The sequence below is a fragment of the Zosterops lateralis genome (genome assembly GCF_965231275.1).
Source record: "Zosterops lateralis genome assembly, chromosome: 2".
Classification (NCBI taxonomy): domain Eukaryota; kingdom Metazoa; phylum Chordata; class Aves; order Passeriformes; family Zosteropidae; genus Zosterops; species Zosterops lateralis.
The window spans coordinates 69,556,807-69,578,455 of record NC_139763.1 but is presented as its reverse complement, the minus strand read 5'-3'; the positions used below and the strand labels follow the sequence as shown (position 1 = coordinate 69,578,455).

General features: G+C 40.7%; 1 protein-coding gene across 1 annotated transcript in view; it reads right to left on the bottom strand.

The window, feature by feature from the left end:
* Positions 1-682: 682 nt before the first annotated feature.
* Positions 683-21,649, bottom strand: part of KATNAL1 (katanin catalytic subunit A1 like 1) — a 39,722-nt gene continuing 18,755 nt past the window's right edge. The window contains exons 5-11 of the mRNA XM_083854313.1: positions 15,143-15,267; positions 14,530-14,635; positions 9,815-9,973; positions 8,845-8,971; positions 7,751-7,885; positions 5,292-5,418; positions 683-3,828 (exon numbers count right to left, since the gene is read on the bottom strand). Of these exons, the coding sequence (XP_083710439.1) occupies positions 3,630-3,828; positions 5,292-5,418; positions 7,751-7,885; positions 8,845-8,971; positions 9,815-9,973; positions 14,530-14,635; positions 15,143-15,267 (978 nt within the window). The 3' untranslated portion in view covers positions 683-3,629. The remainder of the gene's footprint in view (positions 3,829-5,291; positions 5,419-7,750; positions 7,886-8,844; positions 8,972-9,814; positions 9,974-14,529; positions 14,636-15,142; positions 15,268-21,649) is intronic.

The following is a 21,649-nucleotide window of genomic DNA, read 5'->3' as shown; positions in this document are numbered from 1 at the left end:
AAGTCAGTGCACCTTTGCTATTTCAGTCTCTTTTAAACTGGGGTGAGCTGAACTTTCTATGCAAAGATTTGACCTCTCCTGAAATCCCCTGATCAGCATTTCCCTTGCTTGCTCTTTCATGTTTGAAGCATTATGAAACACTGGAAACTCCATTCTTTCATAAGGAAGTTAGCGAGAAAATTCAAATAATCAACTCAGTCCCAGGAGACATGGGGTCTCTTTCCAAGTTTGAAAGCTCCTTCCTAATAGAAGTTTTGCTCTTGAAAGTCTCCTGGTTAGCAGGCAGCTGATGATACAGCTTCTCTGGAGCCTGATTATACTTCCAGCCCAGGGGCAAGTAATAAAAAAGGCTGCCTAGCTCTGTGAGGTCTGAATCAGGTGCTAACACTGAACATCTGCTGGGGCCTCTGCTCTCCCCTACCCTCCCTTCCATGTGCTGGGTATTGGAATATTCTTCACTTTATAGCTTGTGGCAACAAAAGGCCAATTTAGAGAGAAAGCATTGCTGACAGCTTTATCCAAAAACCCCAGACTCTGCTTTAACTGCTCTCCATCCAGGACTTTGGTGAAAGAGCACCCTGACATACTGAAGAGATCCACATTGTAAGGGAGCCTTTGGAAGCAGTTAGCAGCAAAACACTCACAGTCTCACTCGAGCAAGATGGACAGACTCTAGCACACATTTATTACTTCATACAACCAGATCACGTATTGTACAAAAATTAACAGTGCCACCCAAGAGGGCCTTCACAGAGGTTTAGAAAACACAAAAACACAGCTCTAAAACATGTTTTTTATGTAATCCAGGTACAACTACTGAAGCACCACCTATTGTGTGTGCATACCCCCAGGTGTGTGTATGATCTCCATACACAAACAGAGGCAGATTGAACAGTGTCACAGCAGACTGTGGCATGCTTGTACATTGCTCTCCAAGGAATCCAGTATCCAGACACAAGGGTTTCCACCAGATGTGAACTGCTCTTACTTTGGGCTGTAAGCTCATCCTTTGGGCCTTGAGCTGCTGCCCTTCCTTACTGGGTTGCTCCTTGCTGCATCCAGTGCTGGCTCCCCTGGAGTTAATACCTCAGTCTCCAAGCCCACCTAGGTGGGTGTGCCAGCATGACCTGGTAATGATGAAAGGGTGAGCACACAAGGGCAGCTCTCTTTCCTGAAAGGCCACAGCAGGGAAGGGATGGATGGTCTTGGTCTTCTGGGGTGCCTGATCTAGCAGGGCCCAAGTCACAGCAGCAATGCTGGGCACAATATCACAAACACCTACTGCCTGAAAACTTTCACTTTTCTGTTCTGCAGCTGTAAAGGATGAATGGACCTGTACAGTAAAAACATTTCTGGGGTAGAAACCATGACCTTTAGAGAAAAAGACTGCAGCACCTGAATCATTCCTACTAAAGGGAATGCCCAGTACAGTGAATTTTGCTAAACAGCCAAGAGGGAAGTTTAATGCCTTAAGGTAGAAGGTTCATCAAAGAGCTAAGGACTGACATTTTCACCAGGTGCTGTGCTTTCATCAGTAGGAAGGTCATTGCTGCTTGCAATGTGAAACTGAGCAAACTGGTACTTAGAGCCTGCTAAGTAGCAAATGCTGAATGCCAGCACTGCTCTTGGGCAGCTGAGTAGGGTTGTTACTACCATTCATGTCAACTCCCTTCTACTCTTGGTTGTGTAGATTAAGCTCCTTGGGCAGCAATGGCCTCTTTAGTGAGAGACCCCGTAGTGCTAATCTGGCATTGGCCCCAAAAGATTTGTGTAGCTTTACTAATTTCTACTGCAGTCAAACAAACAAACAAAGAACAACTGTGGCAGCCTGCAACTTCATAAGGAAGAAATTACAGTCCATAGCAATATTTTCAGAGCTTTCTCCAGTGATTCCCCAGAAGGAATTATAGAATCATTAAGGTTGAAAAAGACCTCTCAGATCATCAAATCTTGCCATTAACCCAGCAGTGGCATGTTCAATACTAAACCATGTCCCCAAGTGCCACATCTACACATTTTTTAAACACTTCCAGGGATGGTGATTTTACCACTTCGCTGAGCAAACTAAGTATGTGATTTAAGGTTTTTGCCTTAGTGGTTAACATGCCATGGCCCAAGAGACCACTATGCTGAATTACTGACATTATTGGGAACTTCCAAGGACTAACAAAAAGGAGCAAACAAGGATATATTCCCATTCAATAAGAGGTGCTGTGTGTTTCTTACTCCAGTTCATCACATCTGTCTGTGCCACTAGGAGTCTCTGCAGAGAGCTGAAGGGTTGAATTCTACAGGGCAATTCACATCCACCAAGATACTTAAGGCCTAGCTCACAATATCACCAAAAACTTGAGAGCTTGCATATTTCTCTGTAAATCTGGTTGTTTGATCACTCCTTCACATTCTTACCACAGGAAACCTTCATGTGCCAGTCTCCCAGGCTGAGGCTGTGAAGAGCTCATATAGTCAGTGTGACAGGTATACTCTAGAGAGGATTTCTCATGTTAAATGTTAGAACCCTTCTCATCACTCCATTTGTATGAAGGAAGGGAAGAAACAGTTAAGAACATAAATGAGGTCATACAGATTATTTTTAAAATATTACTAAACCAGTAATATTTATACATTTTTAAGAAATCTTCACTAAAAAAAAAATTAAGCATGAACAGTTCTACAACATAAACAGGTACAAGTCCCATTGCCTAGTAATGCTAGGAAAAAGTTCATATCTAATCAGAAATGGAAGTTCACAGCTGTTTGTTTTAAGGACAGTCTTTTGTTTTAAATACAGCCTTGATATTAAGTGTTTTTACTGTATTAAACTCTTAGTACTAAAATAATAATAATAATAGTAATAATTACTACATTTAGATAGCACAGACAAAGCACAAGATGACATATAAGCATAAAAGTGCAAGTTATAACCTAAGTCAAAGTGCCTACTGGTCAAACAGGTTCAAACTATGTTCAATGAACAAGCATAAACCAGACTGAGAACAATCCATGCCTTTTTTCTTTCCCTCTCATTTCCATCAGAAGTAATTGCAGGTAACACTGATAACAGTCTGAAGTGACATCAATTCCAAATGGGGGTACATGAGAGGAGAGTCAGGCCCATGTCTCATTTCCTCTGTGTAATGCCAATTATTCCACAGGCTTTGCTCTGAATATCCGAGCACAAAGAGAAAGAATAATAACTTGGATGCCACATTCAAGGGAGACAGAAGCAGCACTTAAGAGCAGGGGCTACAGCAAGCCCTTGTCTGTTCCTCTGGAGTCACATCCCTCAGCTGATTTATTAACTCCAGCCATAAAAAATGACTAGGAGGAAGTCAAGTAACACTGCTCTTCATTTGAAAAATAGAAAGACTACCCTCAGAAGTATGATTTTTCCCTTCCTGTTTGTCTTATTTTTCTACTTCAGAGATAAAATATCTTTTACAATATCACTCATTATTGTGTTTATTCCCTTTAAAGGCAAATAGCTTAAAAGATCCTGTCACCAGAGAGGGGTGGGATGAGGGCAGAGACAGACCTTTTATTAAACCTTTAAAAAGATTTCTAATTCATTTTGAAAGTGAGAACAACAAAAACCATAAAACTCCAGCAAAGGAAAGCTGTCACTGAGATTAAGCAGATCCAAACTCCGCCATCCATTTTTCATATTTCTCCAGGTCTGCAGCAGAAACAGATTTGGAGATTTTCTTCAGAGCCAGCTCAAAGTCCCCCTTGGTAACCGGCATCTGAAGCTCTTCTTTAGAAAGTGCACGAATCTCTTCTGGAGTTAAGCCATTAATACGTCTTCTCATTGCCATTAAAGATGCATCCCTGGAAATACAGGACAATGCATGGGAGCTAATTGCTAGCAGAATGTGCTGAATTCTGATTGTGTACTCTTGCTAGAAACCACTGGCAGGAACACTTAAGAGAGCATTTATTTACCATAGAAGATGCAGTTCCCATCTTTCGTAGCTTCCATGTTCCCAGATCACTACATTAATTCAACATAAAGAATGCATTGGCACCAAAACCCATTTAAGCATATGGTAAATGTGCAGAGATAATTAAAACTATAAAACCGAAAACGTTTTACAATGATTCATGGAGATGAAATTTTACAACTTTAGAGCAGAAAAGGGCAGGGTGGGAGACAAACTCAAAGACTTTTTTTTTCTTTATTTTTTTTTTTAAGTAGTTTGGATTTTTACACTGCATTGCTTTTAGACTTCAACTTTCTCCCTGCAGCGTAGCCCCAAAGGACAGACAGCAAGGGTTAAGAGTGCAGCCCAGCTTGGCTGCCTGCTTGTCCACAGCACCTGGATGTGTGAAGGGCAGAGCAGGAGGCATCAGACACAGCATCATGTGGCCCTGCAGTGCTGAGGCCATCGGTGCCTGTGACTCCTCCCCAGCTCAGATCCTGCCAGCCAGGCCCATCGGCTTGAAGAACACTGCTCATTTTCTCACACTGTGGCCCACAGGCAGTCTGAAATTACATTTTCTCTTTCCCCAGGTTTTTCCCAGCAAGGGATAACACAAGCCTTAGGGAGAACAGGTAATTTCACTACTACGTGACACACAGTGAGTTGTCAAATCCATGGAGTGATTTCACATTTTCAGAAAGGCAGCAGGGGGAGAAGAAAAAAGATTCTCAAGCCATGCTCTTACAGGATCAGTTTCTCTTTACAGGATTCTTAAGAGACATAGACTTCCTTCAGATAAGTTTCTTCAAATACCTATCCTTCACCAAAAAAGACTGATTTGTCAAAAGTGAAATAAATGTGGGAACAGGATAGAAATAAATTAAATACTAATATTATAATCTATATCCCCCTTGCACCTCAAAGACTCAGGTAGACACCAAGACTCTGCTGTGCTTGGGGCTGTCCAAATATGCAGCATATAGAAGTCCCAAAGAAAGGAATTTTCTGTGAAAGGAATTTTTTTGATTATGGAATTCTAGCTCTTAAACTAATGGGATTTTAAAAAAATCTACTTTGCAGTACATTTAACAAATGCAGACAACTACAGTAAATGCAGCCAATTGTAACATGAGATTTGCTCAGATAACTTTTTTCACTTCAGATCCAAGAAAACCACATCTCACAGAAATACTCCATGGTCTTTGGACCACTCCACATGACAGTAATACACGAATACAGTAAATAGATCTGGGCCTCAAACACAGACACTATGAGCATGGCTTCAGCTGTAGTGGGTATTGCCTTTTATCACATAATGCAAATTATGACTTTCCATGCAGTTCTATTTGCAAATTAAGGGCAATGAAATACCTGCAAACATTAGTGATGTCAGCACCAGAATAGCCTTCAATCTTCTCAGCAATTTCTTCAAGGCTGATATCAGGATCTAGTTCTACTTCCCGAAGATTAATCTTAAGTAGTTCTGCTCTGCCTTTTGCTAGAATGTAAAAATATTTGCTTGAAGATTGGCAAGAGTTACATTAAAAAAAGATACAAACACAACCTAGATTTTTCAGTGAAAAGTACGAACAAAAGAGTTCAATATAAGAAAAGAGAGAGAACAAGTCATATGGAAGTGTGCAATCAAATATAGTAACGCACTTGGTTAAATGAAGTATATTAAAACAGCATGGTTGAGAGATATTTGTCAAAATGATCTGTCATTAACAATGTCTGTTGTATCTCAGGTGATAAAACATTTAGTTACATATTACCCAAGGGCACAAAAGCACAATCCTACAAATTTCTGTTTCTTCTCACATCCCTTTGGATCCTCTCCCTACTCAAGGGTTTGATGGCATATTATTCATAGAGTTTCATTAGAACTACAATAAGGATTCTATTAAAAGAGCTTCAGACAGCACAAACCTCTTAACAACAGGCTGAACTTTAAGCATATGTTTAAGCAGTTTATTCAGTTGGGACACAAGAAATCAGCTGAAGCCTGATAGAAAACAGACACATTAATACAATAAACATATATTAATACATTTTCAATACAAATGTCCTGGTATCCCACTTTCCTATCCAGATGCAATGAGCACACAGTGATAACCAGCTGTGTAAATGAGCACTTACACAGTCAATTAACCATTTCTCTTGCAGAGGGCATGTGCATATGTGCACTTGGGTACACATGTTAAGCAGCCTAAGCTTGTAAGAGGGAATTCACATTTGACAGCTTAGGCCTCCGTGTTAACTCTGCACAAGGGTGGGAAAGAAGAGGATGACTGGTTTCCCGGCTTTCACTGCACAGGAAAAATACGCCAGCTCAGCACCTTTATTCCCCAAGTGATCAATTTTTATGACTTATAAAAAAGGACAACCACAACACAAGAAGCAGCAGTAGGAAAGGCTAAAAGTCTTAAAGAAATGTCCAATAAAACACATAATGTTTTATTCACTGATGTCCCTAATTGTTTGGGGGTTTTAAGTTTTGGGGAAGGAGAAATACAAAAGAAAATAGAAAGTTTGTCTAGAGCTGCTGGTTTTGTGTGGTTTGCAGAACTGTCAAGAGCACAGAGTTATCCATCACACACAGCTGGCACTAGCTATAGAATGGGGATTTATTATTTAGAGAGCACAATGTACACACAGTGTACCTGCAGAGAGTATCTTGCATCAGAGAACATTCTTCTAATTGTTGCTGTGGAGCTAAGCAAGTCTGTGCAGCATTTTGAAAATTAAACACTACAGAATATATGCTTGCATCAAATTCCACAATATACAGGTGTACATATGCTACCATACCACTTTTTCAGTTAAAATGCCTATGTCAAATCACACAGCACAGTTATAAATGCACCACTCAGACTTGCCCAGAGTAGCACAATATTCTTACTTGCAGAATAGATACAATAGAAACTAAGACTGGAAATAAAACCAGATCACATCTCCTAAGTTGTCCAGGGTGTAATATACTGTGTTAAAAAACAATCTGGTTTAATTAGAAACAAGAGGAAGAGCTGATAGGATTTTAAACTAATTGGTCATAAAGACAGACATCCTATTAGGAGCTGTTACTGCCTGTAAGCTGCAAAGATAAGCTGTAGAACTACTAAGTGTCCTTAGACCTGCTAAATTCAATCACAACTACTGTCACCATGGACATGCATCTTGTTAGTGTGAGTGCTCATGCAGGGAGATGAGGCATGCACTGTACCAAGAAGAAACGGAGCTATGCAAACTTCAAGTGATAGGAATCTCAAAATTAATAGGACAGGTGAATGACAGCTAGGAAAGACAATACAAGCTGAGATGTCTTAGGGCAGGAAAGCAATCAGCCTGCTGCATTCTGAGTGACTGGAAGCACAGTAATAAAGGCAAGCAAGCAGTGATTTGCAATGAACTAAGCCTGTAAGTGAAAATTCATGGATTCACTTCTTTCCATTTGTCTGCAAGGGCATGGAGTGCATTTGCAATATTTGTGAACATGTCCAAAGGCTGCCTTTGATGATCACTCAAGGACTGACTGTTAAACATTTAAAATAATTCCAGGCTCATTAAAACTAACTCTCTTTCAAAATATAAGAACCCATCAATGGCTTGCAATGAAATGCCACAGCTCTTTGTTTTTCAGCCCCCAAGCAAGCAGTATTTCTCTTTTTCTCACTCTCTTTAAAAAAGAAGCAATCCAGACAAATGATTAACCCCTGAATTACACTGCTCATCACAAAATCATCAGGATTCCACATAAACGCAACGGTCCTGCAGTAATCTTAAACTCATCTTGTAAAGAGAGGAAAGGAAAATGGTCTTTTCAAACATACCTGTGGGCAAAGGTATATAAATCCTCTTCTCCAGTCTCCGCCGGAGAGCTTCGTCAATATCCCAGGGAAAATTTGTAGCAGATAATACCATAACCATCTTGGAAGGGTCATCGTTTTCCAGAGCACCACCTACCCCTGCAAGCACAACAGTTCAGAGCAATTTTACTCCAGAGCTCTTATTGATTGACATGCTTGCTGAGGAACACTGCACAGACAAACATAGCCTGGACAAAGCTAAGCAACAGCTCTCTATAGTCCTGTGTCCCTTCACAAACTTCCCATAGCTAAGTGTCACAAGACCATCATTATCACAGAAAGAGGGACAGTTCATTATTTTGATGAGTCGGGGGAGGGCTTTCTTTGACAGTGCTAATAACAGAACCATATGTGACTGTAGCCCTACTAGTCCCACTGGCAGGGCTACCTCTGTCCAGTCTGGTCATAGAAGAAATAGGAGTCACTCAGCTTACCAAGTGAGGACTGCAAAGAGATCAAAAGCTTTCCTATCCTGAGCTTACCACAATGAACCTGCAAATTTGAGAACATTTTAAATAGTAGTTTATATACAGTAGTTTATACAGCAGTTTATGATAGCTGCAATATAAAGGTGGCTATCAAACCTCTACACCATACACATTCTCAGATGGTCATGTTTGTTGTGTGCACCTGCACAAAACACGTACATTACCTTAAAAGGGTAATACTAACTGCCATCATAGAATACAGCAGAAAGCAGATCTCACAATGGGGCTCCACGATTGGAGACTCCAGTAAAGGGCAGAATTTTGTTTAAACTGAATACAAATTAAATGCCTACATTAAACTGCACAAATCTCCATTATCTGCTTCTCTCTGGAGTCTGCATCTCTTTAATATGAGCTTTCAAGTCACCATAAAAATATCCATTTTAGAAAAAATACAGCAGAACACCCTTTTCAGTTATCTGTTGTTGAACACTCAAAAAATACACTCAAGTTATGCCTCATTTTTCTCTTATCCCTAAAGCCAGGTTTTCCAGATGGCTCAAGTTCTTATGTTCCCACCTGTAAAGAAACAACATCCCAGCCCCAAAGCCAGACCTAAGCCCTGGTTACCATCCATTTGCACAAGCAGCTCTGACTTGACTCTGCGACTGGCCTCGTGTTCGTCAGACGTGCCCCTGCGGCTGCAGATGGAATCGATCTCGTCAATGAAGATTGTTGTTGGTGCATAAAACCGGGCCTTTATTCAAATGAAAACATCATTACTAAGGCTGCTCAGCAAGCACAGGCCCTCATCAGACCACAACCCTGCCCTGCTAGACGTACCGCATGTTCCCTGACTGTCACAAGGAAGGAATTCAAGACCTTGATTTACAAACTCTCATATGCTGAGGTTTATATAGTTTAAATTGTACTCCTTGGGTCAGTGTTGGTTGGCTTTACCCAGCAAATGACACTGAAAATGGGAAAAGAAACACTACCACAATAGAACAGTCTTCTTGACACAGTACAGGCAGTTTTCATATCCAGATTTTGGGCTGGTGAGGGGTAAGCATAAGGGACAGAAGGGAGCACAGCAATCTCAAGAGACTGTTTTAGCTGCGAATATTACAGGAATGCAGTGAGGGTCTCAGAGGTATAGTCCACATGAACATGTCCTTCACACACCCTGAATGATGGACTGCACCCACAGCTTCACTGAGAGGCTTGTGACCATGATTCAGAACAAAAACAGAACTAAAACATGCATTGCTTCTAGAATAACTGTTCTAAACCCCTTCCAATTTCAAATGTACTTATATGGGATTGTTACCCCATAACCAAAGAAGTACTGAGTTTCTGTTGAGGTTACAACTCTCTCTTTAGTCTGGAAAATGCTATTCTAAACATGGGTGATGAACCATTTCCTTCTTAATCCTCAATAACATACCATATGTGGAAACCTAGAAATTATGTTTTTCTAATTGGTTGAGGGGGTGTCAGTTCAGTGAACTCCATGCTTCCAACATGCTACTGGAAGGGCAGGAAACCAAGAGTGCTGTCCTTTCTCACCTTCATGAGGCTCAGATCACATCAGACATACCATTTCAAACAAGAGGCGGACCAGCTTCTCAGACTCGCCTCTGTATTTAGACGTCAGTGTAGAGGAAGACACATTGAAGAATGTTGTCCCACATTCTGTAGCAACAGCTTTTGCTAGCATTGTTTTGCCAGTGCCAGGAGGACCAACCATCAGCACACCCTGAAAGGTGAGAACACAGGTAATGAACAACAAATTAAGAAAACTTTGCCACTGGTATTCCACACAACATCTCAATATGAGCCAAGACCTGGATTTAAATTAGTAACATAATCCTCATCAGTGGAAAACACAAGACAATATACTGCTTTCGAGGACAGTGTGGAAGTGTTCTGCCGTTTCTTCTTACCACTCCACTGGAGTCAGAACCTCAGAAGCCAGTAACTGTTGCTTGCACCTAACACCTAGGAAACGGACAAGAGATTTATAACCTTGCTCAAAATCAGAGCCTAGACTTGAACTTAGGCATTTCCCAGCTCACAAGGGGCTGCACAGGCAGACAAAGACAATAAATTCATTTTTTGGAACAAAGGCCCCTTCACAAGAAAGTTTCACAGAAACCAAAATACTTTCACAGCAGGTTGTGTTCCCTCAGTAGAGAAATTTTCTACAGAAAAACATTTTCCCAAAATATCCTGACAATGTGTACAAATCTGGTTGATGTTTACATTTGCATGAGAGCATTCACTGAATACATCAGGTTATTTTTTGATTAGTCTCCCAGTCTCAATGTTCCTATGACCACACTACTGCAACATAGCAATTTCTGGATGAAACACCATCCTCATCATGCTGTTGGATGACTGGACTGCACTGCTATTCATATTTTACAGATAAGCAACTGTGGCTCATGTGAACTACTGCTTAGTCCCACAAAAGCCTAATCTGAACTTTAGTGATTATTCAGAAAGTTTTAAACTAGGAACAATAGTTAAGTCCCAGGTTGGTATCCACATCATCAAACTATCTTTCCATCTGTGGTCTCTGAAGGAAAGAAGCACATGTCTGCAGCTCAGCACATTTATCCATCATTACACAAACAGGTTTTTGGCTTTACACACAGTGCTCCCAGAACCCATGTTAAGATCATATCAATGAGATGGGTTAATCACTCTTGATAATACTACTACATACAGCCATCCTTATGGGTAGTCTTTCCAACCCTTTAAGCAGCAGCACTGCACAAGGACAAAACACTGTTCCATGCTCTGCATAATACTAGTATAGGACCCTGTGATTTTAAGTATATCAGTGAAAATGTAGTGGTCAAGCATCATGGAATTTTTTCTCCCTCCCTGCTGCAAGATCTTATTACATGCTAACAAGAGTTTCCTAAAATTGTACTGTATTGCAAGGGTAATCAAATTAGCTAGAGTTAGAATTGCACATCATAATGTGCTTTGCAATTAATAACTTACATAAAATGCCAAAGCAATAAAATAACTGTTAAATGCAAGCCATATAGCAAATTAGATTTCATGTGTTCCTCACAAAAATTTACTTCAAAAAGCACAAAGAATGACATGGAAGAGATCTATAAAAACAAATCAACCGGGAATGCAATTATTCAAAAATGTACCATTCAAAAGCAATAGCCTCTCTGTACTCCATTTTCCATTAACTCTTAATACCTTTATTGCCATTTAATACTTAGCTAATGCAAGCTCAACATACATTCATCGGTAAATTAAGTCAGAAATGTTCACACGCCATGTCTACAGCTAACAGTCCAAAGTCACTCCTCAGGCTGCTCAAGGTTTCCTAAACTCCAGAGCAGCAAGCATAAAAAATAAATGGACTCTCTTTCCTCCCCATGAACACTCAGACATTCCGATTTGAGATGCTGCACAGTTATACTGATATTACAACAATATTGCAAATATAACCCTGGAGTGATTGGGTGAAAATTACTCAGCCTGTAATATGCAGGTCAGAGATGACTTACTGTTCTCTCTGAGCTTCAAATGTGTTCATTTAATATTTTTAAAAAAGCTTCACCTCAATTCAAATCGCAGTCAAAGCATGTGTTTGATAAACTGTGTTTAGTGCAGGACCTGGTGATACAGGGAAGTAATGACATTTTTGAGATACCGGTTAAATTCTCCATTATTCTGGAAGGTCAAATCCTGGCTTTAGTTACACATGCTCTACACTGCCAAAATTGAAGCCCGTCCGTCGCTTTGCACCTTCTGCTAAGTATTACAGGAAGAGTTACCTTGCATGTGATACTGGTAGTATTATACATGCATAACACAGGTGCAAAGCAGCCACACCAGGTGTAAAGCCAGGGGAAAATCAAGCTCTCTGAGAGGATAGAGACAATGGAAATATCAGTTAAAAAAAAAAAAAAAAAGAACTTGAGTTGGCAGCAAAACAAGACGTGCATGGCTGCAAACAGAAACACACAGGATCAAGTTGCTCTTTCTGCAAACTAGGAGGCTGCCACTTACTATTTAAAATCCTTGACAAACACAAAGACTTCTTTATTCTTCCTCTAAGGCTCTGTTAATCCAAAGTATTCCAATAAGAAGCTGAAATGCACCGCAGGGAGCAAGTGTTTTGATGAAATCACTGCAGGGTTACTTCTTGTTGTTGTAACAATCACTAGCAGAGCAGTGGGAAGCACAGTGAGCAACCAGGCTTTCTTGGCACAAAACAGTTCAGAGAAACAGAAAGAGCAAACCCATGGACACTCAGAAACCCATGGCTGCAACTACACAGCACCTGTGTTGAATCAGGGAAGACAGCTGGCTCGTTCAGACAAGGCACAGTCCTCTGAATACAGGCACAAACTGTGAGGGCTGTCTTGGGAATTGTTCTCAGGGGAGTCTGAACATCCAAAACCAGCTTCGACTGCTTTTTTCCCTGAATTATTGTCCTGAATTCCTAGGCTCAACAAATGCCTGCTGCTACACTGATTACTGCAAGAAACAGCCTTCCCTTCAAAACTTCTCATCCTTACAGCACAGTCAGAGGTCAACAGTAGGGAAAATACATGCTGTTCTGTGTGAAAAATAAATTCATGAGAGTTACAGCTTCACAAGTCACCAGGGAAAAGGCTAACAATGAAGACTCTTCATAGCCTTGTCAGAAATCAATTTGCATTTCAGACTGAGGAGAGGAAATAATCTTAGACTCTTTTCCATGTCTACAACCACCTGGTTTTCAGAGGTGACTGTTCAGTAGGAAAAGGTAGTCCCATGCAAAGAGATTAAGATTGTAACTCTTTAAAGAACCAAGCTGTTCCTCCTTTATCCACTGCCACAACACTTGGGAGACAAGGCCAGTGGCATTTTTCACATTTCCTGCAGTCTGCTGCGATACCTGCCTAAAAGACAGATGGCCACTACATCCTCTATGCATGCTAACAGGTGAAAAAAAAGCAGAGCAGATCTTCACTCCGTTAGAAGATTTTGAACACTAGACAGATAGGGCCCCCATAATCTATAATAAGAGTAAGGATTAACTTCCTCTAAACCAAGAAGGAAGAGATTCAGCTGTTCAAAATACACTAAAATCTCACCCTGCACATGTAACATCTAGGCTCTGTCCAAGATGATAGCTCAGTTAACCCTAAAGTTAACCACAAAGCCATTGGTACTGACCACAAGCACTCTAACTCCAAAGGCTCAATAGCCTAGGGCTAGGTTTGCACTGACTGTATGTTTGAGCTTCCTCCCTGCAACTCATTAAAATCTCTGTGAACAGCTCTCAAGCAATCTCCCAGCTCCTGCTGGGTCTGACCTAAGCATAAACCAGGGAAGCACAAGGACCAATTAGGAAAAGACAGAATAAGTGTTAGTAGAGCAAGATCTGACACACGCTGCTGAACCAGCGTGCTAAACAGGAAACTACTCACGTACACAGCATCCCCTACACATGCCACTGCCTTCCACACTCAGAATAACAGACTATTTGCAACAGTCTCTTTTCCCAGCAATGCTTCTCAGTAACCAAAAAGGCCTTGTGTTGTGACTAGTTATTCCCCAAACAAGCATCAATCCATCCCACATCAGAAACGAGATAATTTTGTTTGCTGTTTACAGAAATGCTTGCCAAACTCCTCTCTCCTCTTCCTTCTTAGCTCTAAGCAAGGCCCAGATTGGACTCACTTCTGGTCGATCAACCTGGTTCAGTCCTATATCCTTCTAGTTGCTCTGTTGGCAACTCCTTCTACTACTCTGAATTTCTCACTCCAGCCTCAGCTACACCCAGCTGCACATGTAACTGCAAAGCTAAGTCACTGGACTGGCCCCCTCTTTCCTTGCTTCCTTGTACCATCCAGGCTGCAGTTTGCAGTCTGAGTGAGAAACAGTTAAAACATTTGGAAAAAAACAGTCCAAAGACTGTTTTCTGCTGGGAAGTGATGACAACTGGACACCATAAGCCTACGTAGAGCTGTCTGTCTAAGCATTTTTTCTTCAGTCGATATAATCTGTGTGCTCACATCTACAAGTTGGCATATAGAAAATATTATAATATCAACAAGCCATAAATGAGTAAATAAACAGAAAATACTGTTTACTCTAAGAGCCAGATACACTTCCAGCTGTTTCTTTCAGTGCCTTTTACATGAACCATTATGAGAGGATTTAATAAACAAATTCATGATCTTTCCCATTTACCTTTTTAGCCTTGCTACAGGCATCCACACATTACAGCAGGAGATATACATAGTTGCAGCTTGCCATTTACTAAAAAAACACATACATTCTCACCTTCCAAGGTCTTCTGATCCCTTTGAAAAAATCAGGCATCCACATTGGAAGAACAACAGCTTCTCTCAGTAATTTCTTGGCCTCTTCCAAATCCGCTATGTCATCCCTGTGCAAGATGAAGAAACTTGTATAAGATTCTCATACAACTATATTTCTTCTATTTTTATACAAGAGAAATAGAAAAGCTTTTCGCTTAGTACCATTTCTTTTAGCATGCAAGCATATGCCTCATGAGAGCACTCCTATCATACCGTGACCTAAAATTGAATCCACTTTTGGAAGGCAGGGAAAAATATATTTTCAACTCAAGTTACCCAGAGCTGCTTAATTAAAAATTGTTTTGGACAATGTGAACACCAAAGCAGCATCTTTAAAGATCTCTGGAGTGTATGTTCATTTCAGCAGTACCTGTAATGGATGTACTGCACATAATAACAATTAACAACAAAAGCTTAACTTTAATCAAATTAATAAACTGTTAAAGCAAAAGATCTCATTTTCATCTATCTGTAGAAGATTCTGTTGTTGTCTCCCTGTTTTAGGAGTTTGAAGATGAGTAAGTTTTCTACTTTTCCACACTAGCAAAAACACTTGATTGAGAAAATCCTCATACCAATGAATGCTTGGATTCCTTGACACAATGTCTCTTTCAAGAGCTTCGATCAGGTCTTTGTCGTAACCTGCTCCATCAAATTTTGGAATTTCCCCATCACCAAATTCCTGGGATATTTTCTTTCCCTAGAAGTGAAAATCATACAGGCTCATAAGAATATTACACAACTGACACACTCCCTGGCCAACCAAATGCACGAATGCAGAACAGCCTCACCAAGATAGCCATGTCACGACTTACTGCTGCCTAGCTGAAGACCAGAGCACCCAAAGCATATTTCTAAGATGCTACACTTGCCACTCTACCTGTTAGAAGTAAACATATGACACTATCTCACCCAAAAGGAACCGGGAAATTGTCACATGCACTGTCTTTGATGGAGGGCAACCAAGATTCTCTCCCTTCGTTTCATTAAAGCCTTTCTTCCCAGCAATATCTGCTATCCTCAACTACAAACTATCTACGTCTCACATCTCATTCACAGGCCAGCGTCATAAACCATTAAAATGCTTTTACAAGGTGGTATTTATTTAAGGGCTGCACCAAAAGCCCTAAAGAAGCTCCAAAGACATCCATGTTTCTTAGACTACAGTAATTTCTGCAGCACACCAATGTACACCAGTGACCAAGCCACACTCTGCCTCTACTCCAAAAGGCCCAGAATTTCTGGTTTACACTTCCACAGTGCCGTTCAGCTTATGGGGGTGAAGTAACATATTCCCTTCGAAGCATCAGGGCTCACGCTCCTCCTCTCTCGGTTCTGAAGGAAATCACTTCCCCTCCCGGCATTCAGGGTGCCTGTAAAGCAGCTGCGCTGGTTTAACGGAGGGGGCTGAGCAGGGAGCTACTTTAGGACTCTTAACTCAGCTTCTAAACACTCTCAGCAGCAAGTTAAAGAATCCCAGCTGGCTGGACAAAAGCATCCTAGACGAAGGCGGGTTGAGAGGCAGCTGGAGGCACACAAATAACCTCGCAGTGGAAAAACAAAAAGGTAGCGATTACACCCCTCCCAGTTGCCGTTTGCCCACGACAGCTTGTGAAGGAGTAGTTTATCTTCCCACTACTTTTATTTCTTGCTTCCAAGCGAACTCGTGTGTTGTTTAGTACTCCTAGCTCAGCTTTTTGCGATGGAAACGAAGCTCAGAGTTGTGTTTAAGCAAAAAAGCTGCTGTAAAAAATGTAGTGGTCTAGTGTAAAAAGGAAACGGCGAAAGACAGCTTGTGGCGTTCCCAAGATTTCAGGAGAGATAAAATGGAATCCAAATGTAACCAGTAGGGGCGGGGAGGGGAAGGACAATGAAATGAAAGGTATTTTCTCTCTGTTACATATTCCTCTTGTTCTGCAATGGACTGGCCTTCCTAGTAGAAAAAAATTTCCGCACATCACAGAACAATCGGTTTGTCCTGTTGCGGTTGGGTTTTGTTTTTTTTTCCTGAGTGAAACAGAGTTCAGGCCGGAGCTGAGGAGCAGGAGCAGAGCAGGGCGGGCGGCTGGGGCGGCCCAGGGAGCAGAACACAAAACCAAAGCGGGAGGGAAGGCCCGGGGCCGGGAGGGCGGCGGCAGCCCCGGCACGGCCGCGGGGCGGCAGCACGGCCCCGATCCCGGCTCCATCCCGCGGGATGCGCTGTGCCAGGGATTGCCGGTTCTCCTGCCCCTGCGGCACGTCTCGCCAGCGGAGCGATGGAGAAGGGCGGCCGGCGGGCAGACGTGCTCTCAGCATCACCTCGGCTGTCACTGGAGTGACGCTGAATTATTCTCTCTCTCTCTCTCTCTTTTTTTTTTTTTTTTTTTTTTTTTTTTTTTTTTTTTTTTGCCCCTAGTTCAGGAATTAAACCAAGATTTAAAGTAGTTGTAGTTTTACAAGTAATAAGATTATTAATGCTGGTCCCAAATTGGTCCAACCTGCAATTCTCAGTCAGCAGATAAATGAGCGTAGACTAGAAATAATAATTTTTTAAAAATGTCACCGGAAAGTAGGCAACAGCAGTAAGCATAATTTTTCCAGTCATCTCTTCAGGTATTACTTTCACAAAACAGCTTTAAATAAAGTTGCTGTGATGGCTTCTCTCTAAGAAGGTATGCCAACAGATAATTATATGAGGCTGCAAAAGACTACTCCCACCCTTGGCAATCCCATCTCGTAATTTCAGGCAACCAATATCTGTCTTAAACATTTAGAAATCAGCTGTCCCATTAGGAAGAGCTATTAAATCTGCACTGACACACTGGAACAAAAACCTTGTTTCCAAAATTGATGTTATTTCTACCCTTGTATTAAGTTTCTGCATTAGTTTCAGCAGTTCGCTCCTCAATGTGTTCACCACACTGATACACTTCCATCAGGCTTGTGCTCTCCCTTCATTTACCAAACCAAGCAAGTCTCATTTTGGAACATAAGTTGAACATAATTACCCATTTATTTTGGCAACGCTTGGGTTTTTTTCTCTCTCTCCCTCCTAATAACATATCTTAACATATCTTTCTTGAGCATGGTTGTACACTAAATACTCCAGCTGTTTTCTCACCAGATCCTCCTATAATGGCACAGGTATCTCTTCTCTCGGCTGGTAACACTCAACAATCTGGGATTTTGTCTACTGGGGTTTTGTTTACATTCACATCCATAGCATCATCATACTTCCCCCTTTAAGGCAACCTCAACAGATTAATCACACAGAATAACCTTCAGGGCTGTAATGGCCAGAACTGGACTCTGAAGACACCTTGCTTTCCTGCAGGTTCTTCCCACTGCATGCAAATATGTAATGTGCCAGATTACAACTGCCACCTGCCCTTCCCACCCCCCACTGCCAAAGCCAAAGGTGGCACCTGACTGTGCCTCACCCCAGCAGCAAGCCCTTCCCATGACCACCAGGAAAAGGTAATGTGCCAAATGGAAGTTCAGCCTGATCCGGTTTCTGCTGATATGTCTAAATCCGTCTGCTCCTCTACCGCTGAGCTCCCAGTTTCTAGCAGAAATTCTTGCTATAGTTTCCAAGAACACAGCCTGCTCCTCTGCACCGCTGAACATTATCCCATTTCCATGACTCCAACAGTCATCCAATTCTTCCTGGGCAACAGCCTCATTTGCCTCTTCTGGTGATTGTGCTTCCCAACTTGGTGTCATGAACAAATTCAGTTAGTGCCTGCCTCTTTTTTGAGCCAAGTTAAATTGGCACAAAAAATATTAATTTAAATACAAAACAAGAGTCAAAAATTATTTGCCAGTTGAGTGCTAATTCTTCTTTCAGTACCGCTTGTTTACTTTTCCCTTGCTGCCTAATCCCACTTTACAATTCCTCTACACTACACAATTAACAAATTGCTTCCCATGTGGTATCTGGGTAGATTAATTTCTTTCTATAAGACATTAACTAGAACTCTAAAGAAAGTCCTGGCAGAGGCAACACCTTTGCTTAAGAAACCATAATGCACTCTATTCCACTTTTCAGTTAGTTCCAAGTCTTTAGCTTTTCATCCATTTTAAATTTGTTGTAAAACATGCAAAAATTAACAACTCCAGTTGCCTGGATCGTTTTTCATTTCCCCTTCTCAATAGAAGCATTGTCAACACAACTCACCATTCACATGAGACAGCATCAGACTAAGTACATTTTACTGTAAAAATGTGCTCCCAGCCCTGCAATTTCACCTACCAGTTCCTTTAGCATTTTCAGATGGAGATTATGCAGCCTTCCTGTCCCAATGCATGGAGGTCTGTGCTTTCACCTAAATGTAACTGTCTCATCTCACGTCACAGTTAGTGATGCACAGGAGGATAATCAATAAAAAATAATTTAATTTTTGAAGTCATACCTTCATTGATGTTAATATTCACTGATATGGCTGTGCAGCCCGTGGCTGTTTCATAGCCTTCAGAATATTTACTGTCCTTATCCACTGACAGTCTAAAATAAGCTAAAGAGTACTCCTAAAAAATATTCTAGTGCTTAGACATGGTATAATGCAATTTCTAAAAGACATACTGGTAACATTCATGCTGCCTCCTTAAACTGAACTATTAGACAGAAGCTAAAACTCTTGATAATGCTCCAGCAGAAGGTACCATGAGAACAAGCCTAATACTTTCCAGTGGTACTAAGAAGGAAAAAAAACTTGAAAACAGTATTTTAGGGAAAAGAAAAAGGACACATAAGGATTTAGTGGATAGACACAATCTGGTGGGTTTAGTTCCAAATTGTTTTATATAGCACTAAAAAAGGTAATTTAATTGGCATAGTCAAGTTAAAATTACTTATCCCAAGAATGGTTACTGTCAGAATGAAAAGATGTTATGATCTAGAGAGGAGAAACAGTGAAAGAAGACATTTGTTTCAAATGAGGCAGAGCATTTCTAAAATATACCTACTATACTTACATTTACCTTGAAAAAAAAAAAAATGCGTGACATTGTGGTATTATAGCCAGGACAGCACGCAACCCATTACACTGCAAGTCAGCATCTTAGGAAATTGATAGTTCATTACATGCTCTAAGTAGTCCTATCCTAGCACTCAAACCCAAAAACTAGAGAGCTGAAATATTTAGTAGGAGAAAAGATACCTGGTTACTTAATTTAAAGGTTCAGGCTTGCCCTATTATTTTTAACTGAACATGATGAGTTACCAAATCTCTTTGATTTGACATACCAGGCTACAGAGGAAAGCTGCTTGATGTTCAAACTCCAAAACTGAAGAACAAACACTGAAAGGTAAACCTATTTTCATGCCTGTGTGCGAAATATAGGAAGTTGCGTTAACTTCTTAACTTCTGACACCTGGCTCTTTCTTCTTTCATTCAAAATCTTTCTCAAAGGCAAATCATGGATCCCTTACAAGAACCATTATATAGCACATGAGGATTTGTAACCTGGGGTGTTCTTCACTCACACACCCCAGACAAAGGAACTAGAATAACAACCAAGGAGCTAGACAAAGGGCAATACAAGAGCCACGTATTGGAATTTTTTTGAGGAGTAGACATATTTTTCTTCTGCCACCTAGTGACCAATTTATTCAGATAAGAGCAGTGTTTAAAAAATACTATATTAAATGGAACACCTTCATGACTTTTCCTGCACCTCACAGCAGTAGTATTGCTAATCACATTATTCCCAGAGACAAGTATTATACAAGCCATGTTGTTGTAGGCTCCTTATAGTAAAGCCCTATAATGCTCATCACCGGAAAGCTTGGAGAGCAGAGTTCACCCTCATTAGAGCTAAGGCTTTGAAGGCTGCCTTACACAAGCACATCTGGTGAACCTGTCACACACCACGACTCCAATTCCCCATATAGCTGGCAAAACTTTCAATAATTTCACAGATCTTCATGAGATTTTTATAGCTTGCAGGAGGCACACTTGTTATTTTAAATCTTACTGATCCAGAGTAGAGAGATTTCTAAAATGCTTGATCTGTACAGTCACTCAGTAACACTGCTGAAAATATGCCTGGCCCTACCTTCTGATGGTAATAAGGGCTAGGATTACTTAATACTTTTCCAGTGTATCAAAAAACAATTTATGATGGAAAAAGCGTATCTTTGAGTTATTCCTAAGCTGTTAAGAAGTGCAACAGAAAGGTCACGAAGGAACTAACCAAGTTTTGGAAGAAAACTGGCCTAAATATTTTCTTACTCATCTCTCAAGATCTGTACAATACTGTATGCCCCCATAGGAAGGCATGTCTTGTGTCTTTGTCTATCAGTAAAGTAATGCCACTTCAGTACAGTCTCAGCTTGTACAATTAATACCACAGAGTCCTTGGGTTCCTAGCACTAACTCCACAGTTCATTTAAAAACACAAGTGTCTCAGAAACAGTGATTTGCACACTGACATTCTTTCCAGCCACGAAACAGTCCTGGTTTTGAAATCACCACTTTGTAGTGAATCGCTGTTTTACCTTTTCTTTCACTTCACCACTGCTGCTTTTTCATGGATCTTCAGAAGAAAGTATCTCCAAATTAGTCTAGTTTAATTCATTGCTTTTACTTTTAAAACAAAACAGTTCCAAGAAGCTTCTTTCATAGACCCTATAATAAATACAAAACCTCTTCCATAAGCCAGAGAAAATGAAAGTTGCTTAGAGTTTGCATTTTATACTTCTCCCTCATATCATTTTCAAATATGTAAATAGTCACATAATTTGGCACAAATTTACCTATCATCAATGCATTTATGGAACTGTTCTGAACTCCTAGGCATGCCTAAGTTATACTATTGTATGGCAGAGGCAATGGTACTGTGGAGCTCCATTCATAATGCTTCAAGTCTAGGGAAGGGCACTGGTCTCATTTTTGTACTTTTTACATTAATATCCTTACAAAAGTCCTATATTGGATTCCTTTAAGGAAAAAAAGAACCCACCAAACATGGAGGAAAAGGAGGAGAAGGGACTTTACGCCTGAATAACACTTAGAGATTAGAGACAAGCCCACGGTCTTCACTCAAAGAATAAGAAACCCTCAGGAACAAGACACTATGCTTCCCTCCCTCAAAAAAACCTT